The sequence below is a fragment of the Acanthaster planci genome, linkage group LG02, assembly GCF_054643075.1.
Source record: "Acanthaster planci isolate LZ-2023a linkage group LG02, COTS_SCS, whole genome shotgun sequence".
Classification (NCBI taxonomy): Eukaryota; Metazoa; Echinodermata; class Asteroidea; order Valvatida; family Acanthasteridae; genus Acanthaster; species Acanthaster planci.
Window position 1 is genome coordinate 22299236 of NC_141778.1, and position 26078 is coordinate 22325313.

Here is a 26078-nt window from a genome sequence, read left to right on the forward strand (position 1 = left end):
GCCCCACCTGTGGGAGACACTGCGCCTCTGAGTGTGGGCTTGGGAGCCACCCTAAGGAGTCATCAGAGGTGCTCCCTTCACCAACACTAATTTTCTTCTTCCTTTTCCTTTTGCGGGAGAGACATTGTCATCATTTCGATGAATGTCCATAAGCAAGTAAGCAAGCATCCCGAAACATGATGACCACCGGATAAACTCTGGACCTCCAATGTATCAGCACTCATCTTTTTAAATTAGTGAATATGCCACCATAGAAATACATCATCATATAAATTTATTCAAGTGACAAAAACTTGTGTCACAGCTCTCTTTCCAAGAGAAGACTATGTGTGTTCAGTTGTCTTTGGCAATTCAAATATGTTGATATGAAGATTTTAAATCAAAAGTTAATACATATCTCCTATGTATGTCAAAACATTGCTTTCCACCGGACACATCCTCTTAAAACTTATATTGTGCTTCTTTATTATTTATGCTTCATCAGTCCAATACCAGCCACAAACTGCCTGATTTACTCTATGCCACAGTCAAGGGTTTAACAATCTGCGGTTTCTATTTTTCTGCCTTGTGCACCTGTTTTGGATGACTTTTCTACTTTCTCCGTAAGGAATGAAGGATCCTCTCTAGCTGATTTTTTTATTTTTTAGATGAGTTGGCTAGGCAGTACCCCGAAACATAATACCCATCAGGTATGATATCCTTAATAGGTAAATTTAAACCTACTTTCTCAGTGCTTCAGCTACAAATCGGGGTAAAGACACTCTCTCTCTTGCCATGACCTTTTTCCCTTGAATTCTTCTTATTTGTTTTGCAACTTAACCCCGGAGCCTCTTCTACTAGCAATAAGTTGCTATGCAAATCGATCTTTTGTGATCACTTTGTGATTTTGTTCCCTGTGGAAACACTCTAATTGCTCTCTTCAAAACTTGTACGTGTCAGCCCGTTGATTTTGGACTGGTCTTCACAGCTCTTGCATTGAAATTTTCATTGCCGGGGATCCTTTCATTCCACATTCTGGCCAACTGGCCAACTGCTTGCTGGGTATCTCTTTCTTGGACTCACTGAATTTTCTTCCAAAATTGGCCAGCTCAGGGAGAAATCAAATTTTCCAATGTGTCCATTAGTGCTGCTTGCAATACCAGTACTGAGGGGGAGGCTCGGGGCTTGAAGCCCCCCTCCCCCGGTTCATTTTTTTTCTTGTTCTTTTTTAGTTTCTGAGAAACAAAGATGCAATATATACCAACATCTTTAAGTTTAATAAACTACAAGCACAGATATAGCTGTACATCCCCATCCCCTGTGGTGAAGTGTGGGGGAGGTGCATTGTGGTGGAGGAGCCCCTCCTTCCTTATGACAAGTTCTGGATGTGCCACCATTGCTTTCTGTCCCTGTTCTTCTATGTAAGCTGCTTGTGCATCCATTGTTAAATCCATAGAACATGCACCTCTATGGGCATGCTTGCCAGAACAGACTACACCCATCTGTACCTCTTAATTCAAACCCTTTATTCTACAAACCCTAATACATCTTGACAAAAAAGGACCAGATGGAAACAGTTGGAAAGCTAGGACCTGTGAATAAAGACAGCATAAAAGTATTGTCAGAATGGTTATGTTCAGCAACAGTCTGATATCAAGCTATTGCAAAACAGTGATGTTGCCAAGGGACCCTTCTTGGCTATTTCCCAAATTGTTATACATGTTCCTTCATCACTCCAAGGGCCTATGGTTGTAAGATTTATAATAAGGACATTTATTGAGGAGCTGAGGGAAATTTTTTTCCCTCAACCGGAGAGAATACTCCAGAAAACTATTGCAATTGTCTTTTTTAAATGTGCCCAGTCAGGTCTCTCTGCATGCGTGATCAATCAGTTTAGGAAGGGAATCTTCGCAGCTGTGCATTTTCAGAAAAAGGTTTTGATGTATCTCTGAATCCCCAATAACTATAGGTTCACATGCGCCATCCATGGCCGGTGTGACATGGGTATGTGCTGCTTCCCCCCATCGTGGCAAAGCCTGTAAAATCACCATGGAAACAGCTTGTGCCAGTGGATAACACAGTGATGGAGGTGGGTTGTCATATAGCATGCACTGCGACCTGCTCATCATACCAACTTTCATGACAAACTTATCTGTTATTTCATGTTTCTCTATCTTACATGGTGGGCGTACATCTACATTGTATGTGAGTGCATCAATCCATCTTAGTTTTGCCCTCCTGAGAGGATAAATCAATTTGTTTCAACCTTGTTCAGTAAATAGACACCCAGATGGATTGTCTGGACCCTGACTGTTGCCATGACGACTACTGTGCCTCCAATATCCTCTATAAGACATCCCCAGACCCTGAGACAGTCCTGGGCCGTGATGTGATATCCCTCGTCACCCCTCCCCCGTCATGTACAATCGCTACAAATCCCCCGGGAGGATGACAGTGTCTGGAATGGGGCACTGTGGATCCAAGGTAAGATTTTAAAACAACTTGTCTTACTGGTTGAAGAACATTTGTTTCAAATGACTTCAACATGTCTTTTGATGGTTTCTCTTTGCCTTTTAATGATGTGCTTTAAGACACTACTCAGTCAAATTACAAGTAAGCAGGATTGAGGCATGTCCCTCATAGTGGGGGTATCTTAGCATTTGTCTGTCTCTCACCCCCAATTTTTTTTAGGGTTGCCGAATAAATGGTGTGTGTTTACAGTTGATTTGACAATTCACGATAGGTAATACCTTCAAACTATGGAATTAAATCAAATGAATTCTTTGGCTTAAGAAGTTGGGTAAAGCAGTCAGGAATTGGCTCAGAACACACCCATTGCATGTGCTATCCCAAATCTTCCTGGGCCCTTAATAGGGCCACACTCCACACCACCAGGGGCTTTGGGCTTGACACTTGCATTGGTATTGCCCAAGGTATTATGTGTAACTCCTGCTTTCAGAAGTGATTGATGCCCTAGGAAATAAACAGACTTTCATTTTCCTTATGAAGAATTTATTGGAAGATTTAAAGTATTTGTGACCCACTCTGGGAAAAGGAGTCTTAAGTCGGCAGAGCCACTTTGGAGTAAAAAGTCCTTTAGAATAATTTTGCACAATGTAAATCAATAGGAAGCCACAGCATTTTTAACCATGGAGTATCCCCTTTCATCACGATGCCAAACTGATTGATACCTGTACATCAAAAGAAAAATCTCCATTTGCTCTTTCGAAGACAAATGAAACCTAAAAAAGTGTCTCTGGCAACTTAAGACTCCTTTTCGCAGAGTGGGTCACATTTTGTGTCAGTGTGAAATGTTAGTAAATAATAAAGCTTTGATTGTTTCCTGAGTACTTATGAACTGGAAAATATTTCATCCATTGGGCATGTTCAGTAAATTTGCATATGTCATTGGAAGAAGGATTGATAAATTTTTTATCATGGCTAAAGTTTGTTGGCAGTTGTGTTTCCACCATTCATGTCCGACCGGTCAGTGAGGATGATGGTCCCATCTCAGGTGCCAGGGTCCATGTGGAGGGCCAGTCATTCCTGGGTTACACCTACTGGTACACCAGGCAAGATGGAATGTGAGTGTATCAAGAAATTAAAATGCTGTCCAGTCACACTCACTGTGGAACTTGGGAGATGACAAGCTTGCTTGAACTTGTAATCCTTAAAGCTAAACCCTGAAGTGTTGAATCTGGCACTTCAATGATTGTTCAATAAGATCAATGGGATCTTATGGGTCTAATAGGCTGTATGGAGGTCTGATGAAAGAAGCCTATAAAGGCCCACAATCAGAAGTGGATTTGTAAGTACCTGTAAGTACTTACTTGAGTGCATTAAGTGGCCATTCTTTGAAAGTGTTGATGCCAGTGTTTTAAATGTTCAATCTTGCATTTTAGATTTCAAATCTGGCATTTAAATTGTTTGTTGAATTTAATATTTAAAATGCTGGCTTTAACATTCAAAACGTATTCAGCACTTTCAAAGAATGGCCACTGGCTACCCTCATCAGTGTTGGATTTGACACTTCAGCATATTCAGTTTTCTTACACATGGAGAAAAGGTCAGCATGTAAATTTTCAGGAGCACAGTTGAAACCAGGTAGCCTTGACAGTGCTCTGATGAGTAGGAATGTATTTGGACTCACAGGTGACACAGGTATTCAAGAAATGTAAAAATATTCATCAATATTAGAACATTTTGGCACCATTTTTTTTCCTCAAAATCTCAAACTCATACCAAGAGTCAAATGCTTGATCACTGGATCAGTCCACACCTTGTTTGTGACCCAGCACATCGAAATCAGGAGTCTCAAATTGACTTTTTGAGATATGCACATGGTCAGAAAAAAAATTTCATAATCTTTCAAATGGTACGCATTGCAAGTGTGTTGATGGTAACCTTTCATACATACACTTCCAAACGCCAAATCGATTTTTAAAACATTTTTACCCACACCCCCACTTTACTCGGCCATAACATAAAACGACCTCAGTGACTTATTCCTGATTATGATGCACCGGGTCACATTTGCTTATATTCCGTCCTACTGTGGGCTCCGTATGTGAACAAGAGAGGAGGTTTTTCTAGTGCACCTAGCAAGGCTTATCTAGCACACTTGTTTCATGCATGCATGGTACCAAGTACGAATGATCTAAGTTTACACAAACCCAACGATCAAGACCGACAACAGCACCATCACAGATGTAATGGTGTTCTAGTCAGTCCAGTTTCTCTCTGTATCACCTATAAGGGGACATTTGTACAGTGAGCCAAATTATGTTTTATTTCAGAACACTCTGTGGACTTAGAAGACAACTCAACTTCTCCTTTAAAAGTATTGTAAACTGAACCCCCCAAAACTGGCCCTGGCTGAATTCTTTCGGTCCATTTGGACATGATGCACACGTGATATGGAAGCCACCACCAGCTTCCTGGATTCCTAGTAGATGCATTGCATTATTTGTAGCTAATTTTTCAACCGAATTTATTCTCTAATGCTATATCCCACAGGTATGATCTACTGGTGCTGGGTGAGGGTTCCATCCGTCTGATCCTAGTGTGCCAGCCTGACCATCATCAGGCCACCAAGTACATCTGTGTCCCCTTACAGAGCTTTGTTCACTCAGAGACATCAAGCTGTGAGCGGCGTCCAGTGTAGGGACAGACCGAAACATCTTCAGCAGCCGCTGCTGTATGGTGTGCACTGGGGGAGGACTTGCCTGTGGCCATTCAAGAAACCTTTGGCCATCAAGAGCCTGAAGAGCCATCCGGAGGAAGATTTTTTGTGGACCAGAGGGTAGGCACATGATTTTCAAAGTCAGGCAGATGGTTGTGAAGAAGTCTTTGTCACAATCTCCACCCATATCTCCTATCTTGGAATTGCTACCAATGGAGTGAGCCTGATTCACTGAAAATCTTACACACGTGATCACAAAATGAAGTCAGGGGAACACTTTGATTTGATTTTTTTATTTGATTTATTTTCAAACATCATTCTCACTGTAAGAAGTAACTACACTCTAAACAATACATCAAAAGAGGATTAATGGTGGTGGCTGGCAGAAAGTCTAAACTTGACTTTGTGTTTGCTCTTTCAGCGTAGTAAGACATATTGGAATCTTCCTAAAGCTATTTCCAGTGTTAACTGTTGATTTATCATTTCCTTTACTCATTGTCGCAAGCTCAAATTTTCTTGCCAAGAGATGATTCCCAAACTATTTGTTTCGCATATGCAGTTCAGTTCAAAACTTTCTCAGACTTAATTCCTCAATTATCTTCCTCTTAGCTCATTTTGTTAATATCTCAAAATAAATGATAGCATGAAGGAAAGTATGAATTATAGTATGAATTAGTAGAGGGAAACAGGCTTTATTCTGGGTAGGTTCTTTCACTGGCTGTGGGCTGCTGTGATGGGACGACACAATCAAAGTGCGGTAGCGCCCCTTTTTGGCCCTGAATTGTTGCCAAAAATGCTTAGACAGTCGGTATGGAATTTACCGCTTAAAATGTCTAAACCTTGGTTTCTAAGGTTCCTTTTAGTTGGTAGTGGTGTTTTCAAATTTCCACCGTCTCTCTTTGCAGCTGAATTTCACTCTCTGCCATCCGATTTCATTCGCTTTGCATTCATACACTTTTTCCATTCCACACCCTCTTTGACTATCTTAATATTTATTACATATTGTTTACTTCACATCTGAGAGCTTTTCCAACAGCAAGACTTGACAGTGACACAACATTTGACTTGTTTTTGTGGTTGAGGTGTTGTTTGATCATGGCCACCTGGATTCATGGGGGAGGAATTTCTCATGCAATTAATTGGTTACAATAAACAAGAAGAGTAATCAATATCTATTTGGAGGGAAACCAGGAATGACATTCAGCGGATGCTAGATTCTTTTCTTGGAACTCTGGCAACACGCTTAAACTGGATGGAGCTATTCAGTTTTAAGTTGAGGTAAATGCCGATTACATTTACTACATGTTCATATAACGATTCCGGCTTACCTACAATTTTAGGGGCCTTCACTTAAACAATTTTAAGTCCCCGTATCTGCCGGAAGCTTGGTACTGAGTTAGCAAGTTGAATGTCAAGGGAATTTGTATTCACAGGTGGGAGACAGAGAAAGAAACCATTGTCTTGAGGCGAAGGGGTTACTCTCAACTACGAAAACAACTCTGTCTGTGTGATATATTGCATTCCTTGTATAATCATCAACATCCCATAAATAGCGCCCTCTATAACATGGGTCAAACTTGCAGCTGCATAGTCTCTTGTTTGTATTAAAAGTTCACAATGGTAGCCTGCATAGCACTGTTTGTCCAAAGCTGTATGTTTCGATGGCTAATTATCGTCTACTTTCGTCAGGATTACTTTTATAGTGCTTTGCCCTGGAGTTATACTTGGATTCTGGACTGGTCTTGAAAGGTCTTGTACAGGCAGCTCCCAGTAGAGAACCTGTCTGAGAATGACCATGGGCAGACTTTATGTAGCCCCAGTGCGAATGCGCTGCATGCCCCAGCTCTATGTGCACTAAAAAACACTTAAAAACCTGCAGTCCTCAATAAGCTGTGCAGTTGGTTTTCTCCTCAACAAAGAATAATCGCTACATCCACAACAGTTTAAGAACATTTTAGGTTTGGTCCTCAACTCATCATAGAAACAATTTTTTTGTCCACAACAAACAAAGAACTTTTAGTTCCTTATTCAACCATATCAAAATTTGGTCAGGTAAATTGTAATCTGTCATTCACATCACAAACCAGAGGGCACTTACACAAAGTAATATTTGTACAAAAACACACTTTGCAAGTTACACTGTCAGATAGAATTTAGGAAGCACTTAAACCATATTTAAATCTTGTAAATTTAGCTCTGTACAATATATGCATAAATCTTGTTTGATTTCTTTGATTACACATGCAGCAAAGGAGTGATGTTTTATCTTTCCTCAATCTGACCAGGCTCCAAAATCATTCCTCCTCTCCAATGAATTGGTTAATATTTTTTTTCCTGCATTAAGCTTTTTAAAAATATTTTTGTTATCAATTTTACTTTCCTATTTCTTGAACTGTACACATCACTTTTCAACATGCTTCATGTTTCTAGCCTGATCCTCTCTCCAAGTCGAGCTTCACCTTGTACGTACAACTTCAATGCTTTCTGCTAAGGCCTCCCTCACAAAGGGATACATATCCACTGTTATAATCCTTGGATGCATCACTATGTACTTTGATTGTGTCACCTTCATCTTGCGCTTTCGGTCTCATACCTGTCTTATTAAGATGTCAAAACATTTCCTTTCCAAAGCATAATCCCATTCTTTGCCTCCTCTTTGGTGCATTCTAACCTGCCCATATACATTTTACATAGCCCTGGTTCTCAACCTAACCGATTTGATTTACTGAGATCATGAGGGAAATAATCTGCATGTTACTGCAGCAAGCACTTAGCTGGCACTAGTCTGTCTGGATTTTCCTCCATTTGGAAAAGGAGTAAATCTAAAATCATTTCTTCTCCATCTTTCCAATTTGCCATTGGTTACAAAATACCCATTTGCCAGTCCCAAATGAACTCCAGCCAAACTACTTTCTGTGCTGGTGTCCAAAGACATTTTTCTTTGGCAATTAGGAATCCAAACTGTTGCAACAAACCTTTGCCAAATTTGCTCACAATGTGGGCTTGTTCTTTCTGCTTGTTTTCACCTGACCTGTCATCAGGGAACATCACCACATAAACTCTGGATCTGTGGTGTTCTTATACTACTCTTACTAATTTAGAGAAGTACATGTACATTCAAATGATACAAACAGTACAGTTCTCTTTCCAAGAGACGCCCAGATGTATTCTGTGGTTCTTGAAAATTTCAATGTGGTGATATGCACATTGTAAAGGGGATGGGCCATGTTGGATAGCACACACTCAGATTTTTACGAGGACTCAAAATTCCCAAATACATGTGCAGGTTTATATGTATGTACACATTCCAGTACTGACAGATACATGTACACCCATACATGTACTATTAGTAAACGATGTAAAATGGGACTATATTGCACTGGTGCACATGGACTTTTTTCCGGTGCAAATAATGCTGCACGGTCGGTCACGCTTATGCATCGACGCCAAGCATGTGACTCGCAGTGCACGGTGAAAAATATTATCGGAATAGAACACCAACTTTGACCAAGTAGGCTAGCCTATAACCATGTACAAAAAACTGCTTCTACTATACACCTATCGAATAGCCAATGGTAGGACAATTACGTTTTTTCAGAAAGACAAATTTTTATAATGGTACAGGAAAAAATAAAATCATGACCAGTTAGTGTTTGGTTGTCGATCCTCCAGGTCGCTGCCATGCCCGTGGGCAACAGCCTCGAGTTGCAAAATCTCTTCCTGAGTGTATTCTGGTTTGAACTGACAAGGCAATATTTCTTGTGCCTCATCAGCTCCTTCAATGTCACTTTCTTCGTCAAATGAATAAGACGAACATAACAACTGATTGCTGTCATGATCGGAAAAAGCATCAACGCTGGAATTATCATCGCTTGAGTCTGACATGATTGCACACGCTAACGCTACTACATTACGTACATGTCGACGCATTGTTGCGTAACAGTAAACAGTCGCCGGATAAATGACTCTGTCCTGTGACATCACAATTGTTGGGAATTTCTTCAGACAACTTCCTGTACCCGACGGCTGTTGTTGAGCTTTTACTCCCTGAAGGGAGTGAAATAGGGTCGTGAAAACTATAAGTTTTTGACATATTTCTGTGCATTTTGAAATTATGCAGATGCGTTTTCTTGTCATATATATGTTTATGTGTTCATGCATGTTTTACAAGAAATCTTCCCAGCACGGCCCATTCCATTTACATCAACACTTTAAACATACATGTACATAAAAATATTCTTCCACATCAAAGTGTTGCTTTGCAATGGACACATCTTCATAACTTGTATTGTGCCACCTTTACTGTTAACGTCTAATACCAGCCTCAGTTTGCCAGATTTACTGTATACTACACTCAAGGGTTCATAGCATACAGTTTTCCACACTTCAGGCTTGTGCACGCCTTTTCTATGAACTTTTCTGTTTTCTACTTCACCCTAAAAGAGCTGGGAGAAGAATCTGCCCCTCCCCCAAACATTTTCTCTGATATCGATGCAGTACATTTTTTTTGTGAGCTTCGCTTTTACAACTTTTCCGGAAGCTCTTTACAGTTAGGTTGATACCACTTGTGTGAAACACTGACAAAAGCCGCACAGTATCCATTTTGCCAAGGCATTTCAGCCAAAATACATACTTTTCCGCAGCCATATTCTGTGCACAATTTGCCTGGCATGCGTGTGGCCTTGAATTTCAAATGGCCATAACAACTGAACAATATGTCAGCTTGAGCCAAAACTTGACATTTGTAATGATAAAGAGTGTCTTTACATGCCTGCCAAAATTCGGACATATTTCTCGGGGGCAAAATCTCAGCTTGACCCCCACCCCAATCTGCTCATTCACACATACCTCACCTCAGTACTTAAAAGATCTTTTCAGCCTACCAGTCAGTATAACGGCACTCTCTTTTATGCTGTTAACCTTTTCCATTAAACCCATATGATCTGTCCTGCAACTTCACCCCCAGAACCTCTTCAGTTATTCATATCTAGTTTTTCTCTGTCTACTAATGACAAGTTGCTATGCAAATTTGCAATGCGCATCAAACTTTTGCGATTGCCTTTGTCTGTATTAAGCTTTCCTCAACTTTGAGTTTCAAATTTTTGTTGGATACTTTGTACTTAAAATCATGCTGTCATTGACCATGTGAATCAGTCCTTCCTAGACCATATGAACTCTGGTTAATGTTAACCATTTTGAGTTGCATGTTTCTATTCCACGGAACTTACCTGCCATGGAAGACACTCTCCATTGCAAACACTCAAATTTCTAGTGCCCCGGCTGTCCGCAGGTGAAACAGAGCCCTGCTAGCTGGTGCAATATGTAATGCTGACTTGTCCCAGTTGGTCTTGCTTAACTACCAGCTAACCTATCTCTGGCAAGTCAGCAATGGGCGAGTTCAACTTGACGAGTTTGAGTAACGACTATAGTTATTATATTTCGACTAACACCACCTGAACGATGGAACCAGGCCCCAGGGAATAGTCACACCACTGGTTAACAGTAGTTGATTTCATTTATCATAACAGAGGGAACCATTCACATGAGAATAATTGTATGAGATTTCATTCACCATGTGCACTGAAAGAATCGCTGCCAATGGTGAGATGAATTTTAAAACTTAGGCCACCTAGGGTAATTTAAGTGTAACTAAATCATGCATACGCATTGTTAAAAAGCAACTGACTATTGGTTGAACTGTAGTTCGCACCCAAACTAATTTAATCAGTTTGTGTCTTTGATTTAGTAAGGTAATACCCTGGTCTTCCTTAACTACCTCTCAACCCATCTCTGACAAGTCAGCTAGTTTAAACAGTTTCTGTTTGTGGTTTAGTAAAGTAACACCTACCCTCCACTGTGTTCTTTCTTAATTACCTGCCAACCCATCTGTGAAAAGTCAGCTAGTTCAATCAGTTTTCTCTCTGTGGTTCAGTAGGGTATATTCTTCAAAAGGCAGTACGAAATTTAACGACTAAATTTTGAAACTTTGTGTTCTAAGGTTGCTTAGTTATACCGTCCCTACCCTCAAATTCTTATTGTCTCACCACGCAATTAAATCTTACTCTCTGACATTTGAATTCAATCTCTTCATTCCCATACACATTCGACACCACTTTGATGTTGTCATGGCAAAAGTTGAGTCAGCTTTGCCTGTCTACTACCTCTTTAGTGTTGAGTTCTATCAAAATATAACAATTCAATCTCGTGGAAAGGCCTGTCAACTGACACTTTCTTTGATTTCTTGGTCAACCTAAAATGTACCTTTCATCAGCACACTTTGAAATATGTTGGATGTCCAGAGCGATCAGTGAAGAACACCAACTGGCCATGACCAGAGCACTGAGCATGGTTAATTTCAAAGTGAGTTTCTTAATTGACAGACGACAATTGTCAGGCCAAGTTTTGGTGAAATTCAGCATGATTGCGATGTCCCAAGTCGGGAACAAGACGTACCCCCAAAGGCTCCCATTGAATGTGACCCTCGGCTATGGAAAGAGCCTTAATTTTGCACCCCCGAAGAGAAGTCACCACAGCCGCAGTTACTTTTAGCTTTTTCCATCAAAGTTGTTGCAACTTTCACAAGGTACATTCTGTAGTGTGTGGCTCTCCAGAAGTGTCAACAGTATCCACCAAGTAAACCAGGCCACTATCAGTGGATGTAACAGCACAGATGACAGGCTCACAGTGGACATTTGACCATCCATCTAGTCTGAGGCGGACAGTTTTTGTCATTTAAAATACCCACACATTTGCTGGATTCTTTGACGGACACTGCGGGCAGATATTCATCTGCAAAATCCCGACTTATTTTGACAAATTCAGGGTGGTGTACTATGTGAAATGCAAAATTGGTGTCCCATACTATTCTTGCAGCTTGCTCATCAAGCTCAGCCTTTTGCATAGCAGAGGTTTAGAAGACAAAGCTATCCAGCTCTTGTTTGTTTGCAAATTGGATGTTCCGATGAGGGTCATTTTTCCAGTACCAGTATGGAGAGTGGATGTTCTTGGTGTTGCAGATGCAGTGGCTTCTAATGACCTGAGTGGTCAGTTGATTTTTTTCGGATTCTGAAATATGAAATGAAACAAATGAATTCAGTCAGTGAGGCATTTTCTTCTAAAGACATTGAATCATTCACTGTATCCATCCGTCAATTGTCTGGTCTTTTATTCTGTATATAAATTTCTTTCATTCAGTCAATTTCTCATCATCAAGGTTACTCATGTCTGATTTACATGTACATTTCCATTTATTTTTGTACAGTACAATTTTACATTTACGTCGACTACATCTCATTCTGACATCCTTTGTTTTTTATCACAGAGAGCTGTTTTTATATTTATGTTGGCTTGCATAGTTATCATGCACAAAATGAACAAAAGACCACAAATACAGATATTATAAACGTACTCACTCTACGTACTCACTGCTGTGGCTCCGAGATGTTGGAAGGATTTTCTCTATCATAGCACTTACCACAGTGTAATTTCATCCCTTCACCAATCCCTGCAACTCATGTTATCTCACATGACACCCTATAGCTGTTTTTATGCTATTTTTTCCCGGTGGTTCTATCTCATAGTTTTCTCCATCTTACCTGATTAAGTGTTGTCCTCTGTGTCTGTGAAGCAGCTGTACATTTATCAAATTCATGTGGGAGATATACTGTATGTAACTTATGTGGAGGTAAACTGTATCTGAAATCGAAAGGTAAGGGTGTGATTTTAGTCTAATAACTTGATTTAAATACCTTAATATCATGATTTGCTTGATTTTGACACGAGAAATTAAGTTATCACAAATACAGCTACACCCGTGTTTGCTTGCTTTGGAATTGTTACTTCGTTGTGTGCCTGCAAGAAGGACGTAAGCACATACGCCCTTTTGCCAGGAAGAATGATCACTGCAAAGAAACTTCTCCCAGCAAAAGGATGTACAAAGATTTTAATGAAGTATAAAAATTTCTTGGCAAAATGTTTAACCGAAAAATTTCCCAAGTTGTTTGATAAGTTGTTCTAAGGTTTGGAAAATGGAGTTTTACAAATCAGATATTTTTGTTTTATTTTGTAAACCAAGCATGCAGATGGATCAACATTTCCTTGAAATTGCTAATAAGAAAATCCAGTTAAGTGATGTGAGTAATTGTTTGTGCCCGTCATATTACCATCAGTACTTAGTTTTATAGACTAGTGTTAAAACCTGTCACTGTGAACCAGTGTGGAATGTTTCACTCTAGGGTTATATAAATGATGAATGGATGTAAGTGGTTCATGCATAAGTCATTAATCTGGAGTATTACCACATATGGGGATAGTGACCTTTCCCTGAGCCCCACAGAGACAGCAATTTTCATCTTCAACATTTAATATCTCAAGTTGGCAACAATGAATTTTAAGTCTCATTTGTGCAGACATGTTTTAGAATGTATAGATGATGTGTGTAGTGTTCTTTCTTTTGCACGGCCAATCAAATGTTTGCAAAAGGAACATTTCGGGCGGTGTTTTTGTTCCATATGCTCCAACGTTTAAGAAAAGGAAATATGCACAGTCCTTTGTGAGTGCTAGAACAGCCTTGTGATTGGTCAGATTGCATGAAATTTATGATGTAATAGTGTGTCCACAAAGGGTAATACTCCAGACTGGTCATGGGGAAAATTAACAGGCCTTTTGGAAAGCTTTGATGTACATTTGTGATAAAACAGTCCTCCCTTTCAGCTTTCCTTTTGTGGTGGCCTTGATCAATGTGTGGAAACTCATTATTATGATCACGGAGCTATAGCGCCATGTTATGATTACAGCATTGACATAGATTCTTTAAGCTCCGCCTATTATTCTAACTAATCAAAGCCATGATTTATATCCAACATGCAAGCACATTATGGGTGGAGCATTCAGTGCAGCATGGCAGAGAGGCAAAACAAAATCTTGACTGGCTGCTGTTTACTTCTATGTTGTGAGTTTCCTCACATGCCTTGATGAATGGGAAGTTGTTCCCTAATGGAGGTTTCCAGCAAGAAGCTGGTCTTGGTTTTGTTTAGGTGTCTGAAAGGAGCATGTATATGAGCATGTTGGCCAAGGCTTACTGGATCATGCTGATACCAATTAAAGCAAGGTTTAAATTAGATTAAGTTCTAGCTCTTCCTTGAACTTTTAGTGAAAAATTCACACAAATGTGTACAGACTAGATGATGCTCAGTTATTAAAGCATTCTTAAGATGGATGAAATACAATAAACTGTCTTCTTGTGTCTTAATATTTTGAAGTGTCAAATCCAATTTACTACCGGTATATGTAACCTGTATTACCTGCCGGCAAACATGATTTTGTGTGCTTATTTCAGATTATCTATGAGTCAAGCTTGAAGGTATTGATCACTTGGATAACTTATGATTTTATAAGTCCAGGGTCGCGAAAAAATTGGAGCCTGTTAATGTAGATGTTCATGTTAAAGGTACCATCATCTTAAAGGGACTCAAAAATCAGTGAACCTACTGTTACTGGAGGAACATAAAGGTTGTTATCTGCTCCTGCATTTGAATCCATTTCAACATCCGCTCTGTTGACAAATAATTATCCCCTACTGAAAGTTTATGTTCTGGAGTACTCCTTCATGCCATATTGCCTTCCTAGGCCCCTTTGCCCTTAAACCATGATTCTTCCCTTGAGATTGTAATTCAGAGATATCTAAATACTGTATGTGACAGAAATATAATAGAGGCAAAATAAAATTAATGTCATCAACTTGAGAAGCTAAATATTGTTTCTGCATAAAAAATGATAGATTCCTTATTGTTACAGCATGGAGGAGTCCTGCCGTGGTTGCGTGTGCATTATACTGGAAGACCAAGCAACAGCTTTCAAACAACTTTTTTTGTTCAAAAACTATAGTTTTGTTTGAATAAGTTTGTGATGCTTAACAAAGCTAATAGTCTGTAGAATGCAGTGACTCTTTACCAACATTATTGAAATCAACCAAATCAAACATCTTTTGCGGAAAGGTTACCTAATCTTTACGTTTTGACTGTCATTGCATCTGATAGCATTTCATTCTACATTTCATCTTTTAGATAACCTCTTAAAAGTCTATGGGAAAATATATTTAAGAAAAGACACTATCTTCACATCTCTAACATAAGCTGTCATCTTTTTTAATGAATTGTTTAAAATCTTAATCCAATAATCACTTTTAATTATGGGCCTAAATCCTTGAGGGATGGGGAGATGGTGATGAGCCAAAACATTTAAAGCAGATTGTGAAGAATTTACAGGATTTCCTAACGACTAAAATGTTTGCAATATCACTAAAAAGGAAAGCTATTTTAAAAAGCCATAAATACGCCATTCTGATGCAAGATTCCACATGAAGTTGATACATCTTTATCGTGAACATCGCCCCCTACATGTATATAGTTTATATGTCACCCCACCTGCCCCCCATTTCCACCACCGATTTATGCCAATGTTAATTGAACGTTGCACGTTTACATGGTGTTTACATTAGCAGCAACATTTTTTAGTGTTGAAAGAGTAAAATTATGTTATTTTTGACGGAGGTGAAATTCTGTGATGATGAACAATCCATTAAAATCCAGTGGGTTTCAATAATCATAGTCAATAATTTGACAGCGACAATAATTTTTGAGCAAAATCAGGGCTTCTGACAGTCAACATGGCACCATTTCTTTCTAATTGGCTATGATTATGTGAATTTTGAAATTTCTTTTTACATTTAAAGCAGCAGGGTAGCACAAGGGCTGAGCAGTGATGTACACCCCCAATATTTTTGTCAAAGCCAGTGTTAACAATAAGGATACTGTTTACTTTCAAATATGACCACATAACAAGGATGTTGACAATGGAAAGCACTAAACTTTGTTTATTATGAATTTGTAAAATTTATTGTTTAATTTTTATTGTCTTGCCAAGTTCAGTGGTTCCTTCCCTTTCTTTCTCACTTCTTATTTGTTATGTATGGTATATTACACATTTCTGGCTTAACTTTTACACTGCATCTTTAGAGAAAAAAATTTCCCAGGATACTCACAGAAGTTTTGACCAAATCGAGCAAATGATGCATATTCAAATTTTGAAGGGAGTCCTGGGCGCATGGGGAAGTTGATTGGTTAATCGGCGGCAGAGGTGGCGGGCTGTGCTTTTCTAATTAGGCATTCTAAGGTGTGACTGTCTTGCATATCATTTAAAAACACAAAAGAGTCATTGTAGGTTGGAATGCGCATTTCGTTCAGAAGCAGTTCGGCATTTTTGTGTGCGGCGCTGTAGTGCCATGCGTGGGACTCCATCTTGAAGAGCGGCCATCTTACTGGAAGAGGCACATACTGTACTTCACAAAAATTTGCTGTGTTCTCGTCAACATTCTCGTTTAAATGTCGCCCCAAGAACCTGCCGGTGACAAGAGCTTGCAGAATATTTTTTGCCCCGCAGTGTTGCTCCGTACGTGGAAACGACAGTCACTAAGTGTCACATTACCTTTGCCGTAACTCACCGTAAGTACTGCGACACGAGGTAGGTTTCAGAGGTAAGTGGTCTTTTTTACGGCAGGGACCCAAAAAGAGCAATAAATAGTTTGTATTAAATGCAAATCAAAGGCATGGATCATCTTCTTGTATGAAAAGGTACCAATTCAGCGTGGAGAAAAGGTCAGAGTTAAACATGTTGAAGTGTTTTGTGGAAGCTAAATCGGAGACATCCACTAAAACTGATGTTTTTGAATAATGGATAAATCAAAATGCTATTTAAGAAAAAAGAGCTTAGAAGTAAAACCAGAACTTGAGACATTAATTTTTAAATTTTTTTAAGTTTGCTGAGCAAAGGGCTCGACCAAAATATTTTAGGATGGGGTCCAAGAAATGAATTAGGAAGTGAAAATTGTTCTGAGCATTCGGACAGTGTGTTGGTCTTAACATCCAATAATAATTAATTATTACATGATATTAAAAATGGCATTTAGTGTTCGCCAGTTCAACGGATCCAGTTCGTGAGTTTAGCCAAAAATTTTCATAGGTTTCCTCTGAGTTCAGAGAAAACATGAACATCACAAAACTACATGCTCAATATGCGACACGCAAAGACAGCTGGGCAGTTCTGGTAAAACTAAGCCAATTTTCAGCTTTTAAAATTAGTGTCATGACTTAATCACAAAAGATGAGTTGGTAAAAAAGTTTCCTTTATACTGGAAAATAAATCAATGCTTCTGATGAAGTACTTCATAATTCAACCTTCGGGTTGCAATCAAGTGGAAATAAACCAGAATAATAACAATAATGCTTAATCCTAACCGTGCCCAATAAGCATAATGCTATCTGATTCTCTAAACAGCCCCTGGCATGGAGGCTTATTTAGCATAAGAACAGTAGCCAATTACAACTTGGGGCTCACCAATTCACATTATCTCCTTGTTTACAGGGATACTTGCTGATTTTTGGAAGTGCCATGTTTAAGGGCCCAAGTGCCCCAATTCCAAACAATTTTAACTTGAAGCGCTTTAAACTTGCATTGTTTCATCCTTATCTTAAAGGAGTGTCTCAGTGATTCATGATTCGAAAGAATATGAAACTTGTATAGTTCCTCTTGTGTTGCATCATGTGGTGTATTTCTGTTACAGTTTCATTTAAATAGAAGAGTGATATTGATAAAGTGATTGATGTTGTGGCATCTTACAATTACAAAAAAATGGTATTTACTTTTTGCCATGCGTTCGCTGTATCCTGGGGATATGTATAATCCCAGTGTAGTTAATTTAATGATTGAAAAAAATAATTACTGTAACTGTGATAACATTGGACAACTCCTTTGATGCTGTAGAAACTCAGTTGCATCAGAGTCATCTTCCATAAGATACAAAAATGAGCAATGTTTTTTTTTTGTCATGGGATCTATTTCTGACCACCTCACATTCGCTGGCAAATATCCATTCCTTCTAATGCATTATATCAAATTGGTAAAACTGGAATTGAGAACAGCTTTTCTCACACTTTGGGGTGCACACATTGGTGACCCACTCTGCAAAAATGATTTGCATGTTGCCAGAGCCACTTTTGAGTTAAAGGCCTTTGAAAAAAAATGTTGTACAGTGTCAGTGCAATAGCAATCCTCAACATTTTAACATCCACCCAATGTCTGTTTTCAGCATACCAAACTGAGTGACACATCAAAACAAATAGCTCAAATTCCTCAAACTCAAAAGTGGCTCCAGTGACCTGACTCATTTTTGCAGAGCAGGTCACAATTTTGGACATTGATTGTGTAGGTATCCAAAACTTGATTTTTATGACCAAAACTTGTCATAAAAGAATAATAAAAGGATAGAAGTAACAAGGGAACATTTCCATACACGGACATCACTTGATACCCTCTGCTAAAAACCTGTGAGACTCATCTCAAAAAATTATATGCGTTTTTTAAGTAAATGCTTCAAAACGTAACTTTTTAGGACATGTTAAAACTTCTGATAAACCACTACAGAGGATAATTAGTGATGTCCATGTATGGAACTCTTTGCGAATAGAATGCCATCAGACAAGAAATGAAATACTGATATCAATTCCCACAGTGCATGGAAAAGGAACAAATGTACATTAGCCCTAACCCTCCTCAATCCTTCACCTGTTGGAGGACTGAGGAGTGTTAGGGTTAGGGTTTCACTTTTTCTGACCATATTTTACTTTGGGATATTTCTGATCCCAAGTCGTAATTTTTGTTGTAGATAAGACCACTTTGTGGTTTCACAAGTCAGTTCAAGATTGCCTGTTTTGTTTTTGATTCAAATAGTATAATTTCCACAACCATTTGACCAAAATTTCAAGAACTGTAATTGGAATTCATTTTAATGTGATGGCATTCTATGCTTTAATAGAGGCAAATGCTTTGGCACATCAGCTGTAAATTTAATGGCTTTATTTTTCACCGCCATGGAAAATGAAGATGTCTTTAATTTTTGACATTTTCATGTCACTAGAATAGTTTGTGATTCTGTAGTTAGGTTTGCAAGGGTTGCAGGAATTTGACCTGCCTTCATCTAACCTTTTAGGGTGTGTATAAAATGTTAATGAAATTGGAGGATTCAAAGGGTTAGTGTCAGTGGTCATTTTTTTTAACGTGGCACAGTGGCAAAATATTACATTTGAAAATTTCTCCCATTGAAATCATGTTTGTCTAAACTTATGCAGATTTACCTCATCTTGAATGTGAAGTGCGGACAAATCAGTAAAGATTGAAAAATTCCCTTTTCTTTTTGATCAAATAGGCAAAATCCTATCAGACATATTGTTATGTGCTCTCATATCTCTCATATAAGTAATGTGCAAACTGCATTTTCTTTGAGGGTTTATACAAACCAAGATTATTTTTGTAACAGAGTATTCTCAGAGATTACTGTGAAAAAAGTGACCACTGGTATTTAACATCTTGCTACACTAAATCATTGCATGTAAAAATGTTTACATTGGAGTACAGGAATATCTGTTTGCTTTGTTTTGCTTTTTGTTTGTGGTGTTCTTGTTTTCGTTTTGTTTTACTTTTTTGCCCTGCTTGTTAGATAGAACTTAGCCCAAAGCAGGCATGCTGTGAAAAAGAAACCATATTTTTTGAGGTCTAATTCGGCTGCCAGAATGATCTACCATTAGAGACTCGGCACACTCTGTTACTGGAGGCTTTCAGGTCAATCTCCAGTGAGAAATGCAAGTGAATCTTCATTGAGATTGTCATGGAGAGATATTATACATGTGTGTCTTCATCTAGAGCTTTGGAAAAAGCAGACAGTTTGTAGCAGTGACATCCTTTCATCCAGAATCCTGTGAGAGTTCTTCATTGTGACCTTTCGTGGCAAATGTAGACTTGGGACAGTTACAGTTCATTCACCAAAAGCAGCTTCCTGCTCAGAGAATTGTAGGGAGAGATTGAAAACCTCCATCTAGTAGCGAATGGAGATACATGACAGCTCATGCATCGCAGTGGCATCTCTTCACCAGCAGCGAATAAAGACCTGCAGCAGTTCATCATGAGATCTCTCCACCCAGTAGTAATTGGAGACCCATGACAGATTATTTCCATGATGCCACTTCAGCAAGTAGTAAATGGAGACTTGAAACAGTTCATCAACATGACATCTCTCCAGCCACCCAGCGCAAACAGAAACCTGTAACTTGCAGTTCAAAACCATGATGCGCCTCCAGCCATTAGTGACGAGAATACTTGTGACGCTTCTCACCTGATGTCTCCAGCTACTGGCAATGGAGACCTGTAACAGGTCATCCCCATGACATCTCTTCAGCCGGCTAGCTAATAGAAGCCTGAAACTTGCTGTTCACAGCCATGATGTGTCTCCAGCTACCAGTGACAGGGATACCTGTGACACTCATCTTGACATCTCTCCAGCCACTGGAAATGGAGACTCCTGACAGGACCATCTTACATCCTGTAGAAAGTGCAGACCTGTGATGGTTATAACCGTGATACTACTCCACCCAGCAGCAAGTAGAGAACTATGTGTGATAGTCAATCACCACAATGCCACTCCAGCTAGTAGTAAATGGACACCTTTGACAGTCTGTCGTTAACGTCTTGCCAGCCACTAGCAAATGGAGTCCTGTAACACTTCATCAGTATATGGAGACCTGCCTTGCCACAGTAACATCCATCTAGCAGAAAGTGGAGACTTGTGACGGTTCATTATCATGATCCTTGCTTAGTACAAAATGGAGACCTGTTTTTGCCGTAGCGAATAGAGACCCAGAACTGTTCATCACAAAGACATCTCTCTACCCAATACCTGTTAGAAACCTTTGCTAGTTCATGCAATAGTAGTTCATCACAATCCTTGATCTCTCATCCAAGTACGGGTACCAAAACCTAAGCCGTTGCCATTTGACTTCAAAAATAGCAGCAATCCTGACTTCTTAAAGTATGGTTTCTTTTTGTGTGTGGTCTCAGGCTGGCCTTACATCACTCTGAGTTAGGACTTACACCTATGTGTGATTGAAAGTTATTGCATAAATGCATCTTTACCATTTTTTTTCAAGGGATAGGATGGATTGATACCTTCAATTTGTTACTTTGATACAATTTCGATAAATGTTTCAAATTAAGAGAGAAAAAAATCTGTGAAAGTGAGAAATACATGTATCAACTCGTATTTACAGTTATCAATCATTTGTAATGTGATCAGACAAAACGAGTCTTTTGCCAACCCTGATGAAAGTGTTTTTGTTCATTTGAAAAGGCAATGCCATTTTGTTGCTTTGAAAAGCCTGAGTATACAACCCTCAGTTCCAAAGTTAAAATATTCAAATGCAAAAATGTGATGTCAATAATGAAGCAAATATATGTGACCCATCACAACAAAATGAGCGTAAAGTCCGCTCTTTCCTATTTTGAAGGTTCAAAATCATATTGAAGTGGAGGTTACTTTGGGAATTTGTAATATTTGGAAAGACTAACCCCTCTACTATTTAATTCCAAATATTTTGCAGGATCATATACATGTAGTTAAAAATGTCATTTTTGCAGCAGTTTTTACAAAAGTATTATGCATGCCTGGTCTGAAATGTTGAAACAATGTCAGAAACAAAGACGCAAAGCTGCCAGAATAATGTCACATTGTCACCTTATACTTCAACCTTAAGTGTTCCATGTACATGCCATTGGAAAGCTCTCTTTCTGCTGAATTAAAAAATACAAATATCTCAATTTTGAAAATTCCGACTTTCAGCTCATTTTGTGGTGACAGGTCACGGTCATTTCGTTTGATCACATCACATTTGTTTTACCATTAAGGTACTGAATCCTCCAATTTCAACAAGTTTTCATGTTACCGAAGGATATAAGTTTTTAAGAAAAAGTATGGTATTCTTTATTTTGTCTCTCTGTATAAAGGAATTTGTGTACAAGATGTTTTGTCATGCTTGGCATGGAACATGTAAACTAATTAATTCTGAAATGTATTTTCTCTAGAAGGGGTATACGTTCATCCTTTTTGTGAGTGAACTTACAGTACGCTGGGGAGGGGGAAGTCTGCTTTTCAAATGACGCAAATGACGTTACTCTGCACTGAAATCGTAAATTTTTCCTTGCCAATTTGTACTCTGTAGAAGGGGGAGGAGTCCAAAAAAGTGTACTCGCTGCATGTTTACAAAAATTATTTGTCTAAGGTACATGTAGATGGGTCATTCCATGAGGTTGGGCACAATTTGTGACGGTGTCCTTGTTACATGGGTACCTTTTACCACCTGTCATGACCTGTAGAGTAGGTCATTTACTCTGTAAAAATAACACACACCTCTGTGTTCAGCCTTGCAAGATGTATAACGATGTCAATTTGGAATCCACATGCAGGGAAATAGCTGTTCGTTTTTACAGAACCCATGTAACAATTGACACCATCACAAATTGTACCCAACCTCATGGAGTGACCCAGATGCATAGATGTGTATTCCTGCATCATGGACATCATTTTGGAGCAGGACCAGGCTGTTGGGTACGATGCATGTGATAAATTGTACATTTGGGGGAGGGAGTTTTGTAAATTTCAGTGATTAATCAAATGTTTTTTTCTGACGCTGATGATGAGTGAGGTATATGTAGACGTCACATAATTTGACTGTAACAAGGAGGGTTTTTTAATACTTTTCTTGGGTAGGGATGTCTTAACTCGTGCCATTTTTAATTTGCGTATAGAAGATTCAGCCTTTTGTATTTTTTCCAGTTTATCTTTATAAGAGAATGTTGAAGGTAAATGCATGTCACTTGCTGTATCCCTGGAATGGCCTCACATCAGGGTGTCAGTTGGGAACAAGACCTGGCTGGCGGGTACAGTTTGAATGCATCTTTACCTCTTTTTGTTAGGAGTGATGAAATTTTTGTAATTTGGTTTAATATATATATGCCCAGAAAGTGAACTTGTTTCAACTTTTTTTTCCATTCATACATGGGATATCAACTGATGAATGTTCAAGAGTGGAGGCTCCACAAGGATTGATGATTACAAGTAAAAACTGCCTCTATTGTTTCTCTGATTAATGGCAAAGGATGCAGTGAATGCCTTGTTGTGCATTTTTCCTTTATCCTAGTCATCTTTATTTTTTCCCTAAGATTAAATTGAAAACATTGTGTAGACATGGCAAAAAGTAAAGAGTTTATCTGTAACATTCTAATCAATACGTAATAGGTATTCAATAGAATTGCCTAATACGTGTATGTGACAGAAATACACCTGCATTGATAAGTTTGAAGTTTGTGCATCACTTCAGGGCTATTTCTTTGAAGGACTGTGGAGTTACATTGTTTGAATTTAGATGACATCCAGCTACTTTAAATCTGAAGTCACTTTGAGAATATATGGATTTGCAAGTTTCCGTATTCAACTGACGTTATTTTGTGTGGCACGTTGACACATCTTGATACTGATTTGTTTCTTAAAGCCTATCTTGTCTTTAGCCGTGTCCTTTCATGGTTATATGTTATCATTCAAAACCCTGAAATTCTAACCTATTTCACCAACTGGATCCAAACTGTATTTCAGTGTGATGTGATGACCCTTAATATTGACGATTGTTTGGAATCATCTCAACGACTGCGTGATTCATACAAGGCAGGGTACAGGAACAATATGTCTATCAACAACAGGCAGGTTGATACCTGGAAGTAATCTGTCTCAAGTTGGATTGTTTTCTAAATAAATAAGACTATGGATTGAAAGGCTGGAATGCATGTTACTTGGAACAAGCATGAAAGACATGACAATATCTGAATTGCTTGAGAAGAATACTCTATTGCAGTTTGTTTTGCTTTTTTTAAAGCAAGAAAATTCATCCTCTGAAAACCACTGCAATATTTTGCCCTACTTGGCCTCATCCTCTGAAAAACATTTGCAATATGTTTAAAAACACATGTATGGACTGATTGAAAATTTCAAAAAGTATGAAGACTTGTTCCTGTACCCTGCCTAAAAACAAAGCAATATTTCAGGAAACTAATTTGTTTCCGTTTTCTGTTGTTAAGGAGCATCTGATCTTGGGGAGGAACAAACACCGTGAGTGGAGTACATGCACACACAAACAGGAGTCCAAAATGTCATCACTGATGTCCAAGGGATTGGCTTCTCTACCTGCTCGATTTCTCACCTTCAAGACTGGATGCGCTCATCTGAGATAATTGCAAATCCATGGCAACAGCTTTTTCAGCATGTCTTTGAATTTTCTTTTGACCAGTCGGTTTTCAACTGAAAGTATTGGCGTGCAAGTCAAAAGATTAAAAGTGAGTTACATGTACTTTTATGCTTTTTGTGACTAACTGGACCATTCCAGTGGGGAACACTTTCACCCTGTTTCGAGAAAAACATGAAAAATCTAAGGTTTTTAAAGTAGCTTCATTATTTGTGTTGAATACTCAAATCCATTCAGAGATGGAATACACTTGTTGCCATGGATTTGTTAAGAGTGTTTTTTGAACCAGGCATATGTGGTTTAATTTATCCCCATGGACTTTGTGACTATTTATGTTCTGGTTATTTACAATGCCCTTCATTTCAGTTTAGTTGACGGAACTAACATTTAGGACATTTGAATTAAAGTGAATCTCATAAACGTGATCAGCATTTTAAGGCAGTAAATCCAACATATGCCTGGTTCAGTAAATTGATTGTCGGAAAACGTTTTAGGTTTTATGAATACCCATGTACTATGTATAAATGGAATCTACACCAGCACATCATTTCATGTATTTGCTTGTGAAGCAAGAACTGTACAAAGTGCAATTGATATGTTTAAGTTTCGTATGAAATACCTGTTGCTGTACTGAAGTATGTGCTTTGGGAGTTTAAATGAAGTTAAATACACAACAATTTTAGTGCTTGAAATAGAAATTTGTAATCAAATAAGGTAATTTATAACAGATTTTTAAAAAACTTTGTTTAAATTGATTTCATGAAAAAGAAGCCATTTGAAACTAGTTTCTCCTTGTAAAGACTTCTTCCAGTGATTGCAAATTCAGCTTCTCGTGTTGAAGACCTTTTGCCTGGCTCCTCTAAAGGTTCTGTAATTTCCGCCTTAACTGTCTTTTATATTAACTTAAAAAAAACTTGGTTTTGCTAGTTATGAAGTGGTTGAATTCATTTAATAACTTCTTTTTAATTGACATATGATGTGTTGGTGTAGATTGTCTACTGATTGCTGAATAAAAAGTTTGTTGTGTTTTTGTGTTCAGTGTGCCTGCTGCCTATTTAACAAGCTCGTTAACACATGACTTCACACAAGGAGAAAAAGTTGTTCAAGATGTCTGACAAATAGCCAGTTTACTTGAGAAGAAAAAAAAATGCACTTTCCCCTGGTTTCACATTGTTTTATTGATATACATAAATGAGCTAAAATAGGCAGCAGGCTTTTTCATACTGCCTTGTTGGGGGGGGGCTGCGAGCTTGGAATGGGGTAATGTCCAGTCAGTGAATGCACACTGCACCAATGTACTGGCGATAGCATTGTCTTTTTTTAATGTGCGCCCTCATTAATCAAAGTTGGATAGAAGGGCGCCCTCATCTTTTCTTGGAGAGAGGGAATGTGCGTCAGAGATGCAATAAAGAGAGCGCCCTCAATCTAGGTGTAATTGTTAGATGTATTTTGTGTAGTTATGTTTGATGGAAGGGCGCCCTCAATCTTTTCTTGGAGAAAGAGAATGTGCGTCAGATGCGATAGAAAGAGAGAGCGCCCTCAATCTAGGTCCTGGGTGTAATTGTTGGATGTATTTTGTGTTGTTGAGTTTGATGGAAGGGGGCGCCCTCAATCTCTTCTTGGAGAAAGGGAATAAGTGTCATGCAATAAAAAAGAAAGAGCGCCCTCAATCGAGGTCTGGGCGTAATTGTTAGATGTGTTTTGTGTAAAGTTTGATAGAAGGGCGCCCTCAATCTTTTCTT

At 38.7% G+C, this 26078-nt stretch overlaps 1 protein-coding gene and 1 long non-coding RNA gene across 3 annotated transcripts; both read left to right on the forward strand.

Moving 5' to 3' along the window:
- Window positions 1-1487: 1487 nt before the first annotated feature.
- LOC147800021 (uncharacterized) lies at window positions 1488-13776 on the forward strand. 2 transcript variants are annotated; one of them, XM_087133589.1, is made up of 3 exons: window positions 1488-2463; window positions 3427-3563; window positions 4996-13776. In XM_087133589.1, the coding sequence occupies exons 1-3, from the start codon at window positions 2398-2400 to the stop codon at window positions 5141-5143; spliced, it is 351 nt and encodes a 116-aa protein (XP_086989715.1). In that variant the 5' UTR covers window positions 1488-2397; the 3' UTR covers window positions 5144-13776. The 2 variants fall into 2 exon arrangements, with proteins under 2 accessions (XP_086989715.1, XP_086989716.1); XM_087133590.1 differs by lacking the exons at window positions 1488-2463; window positions 3427-3563 and adding an exon at window positions 3590-4749.
- A 2442-nt stretch (window positions 13777-16218) lies between these two features.
- On the forward strand, window positions 16219-26010 carry LOC110976186 (uncharacterized). The gene is made up of 2 exons (XR_002597806.2): window positions 16219-16694; window positions 24173-26010. It is a non-coding gene; the product is annotated as an uncharacterized LOC110976186 (long non-coding RNA).
- The last annotated feature ends 68 nt before the right edge of the window (window positions 26011-26078 follow it).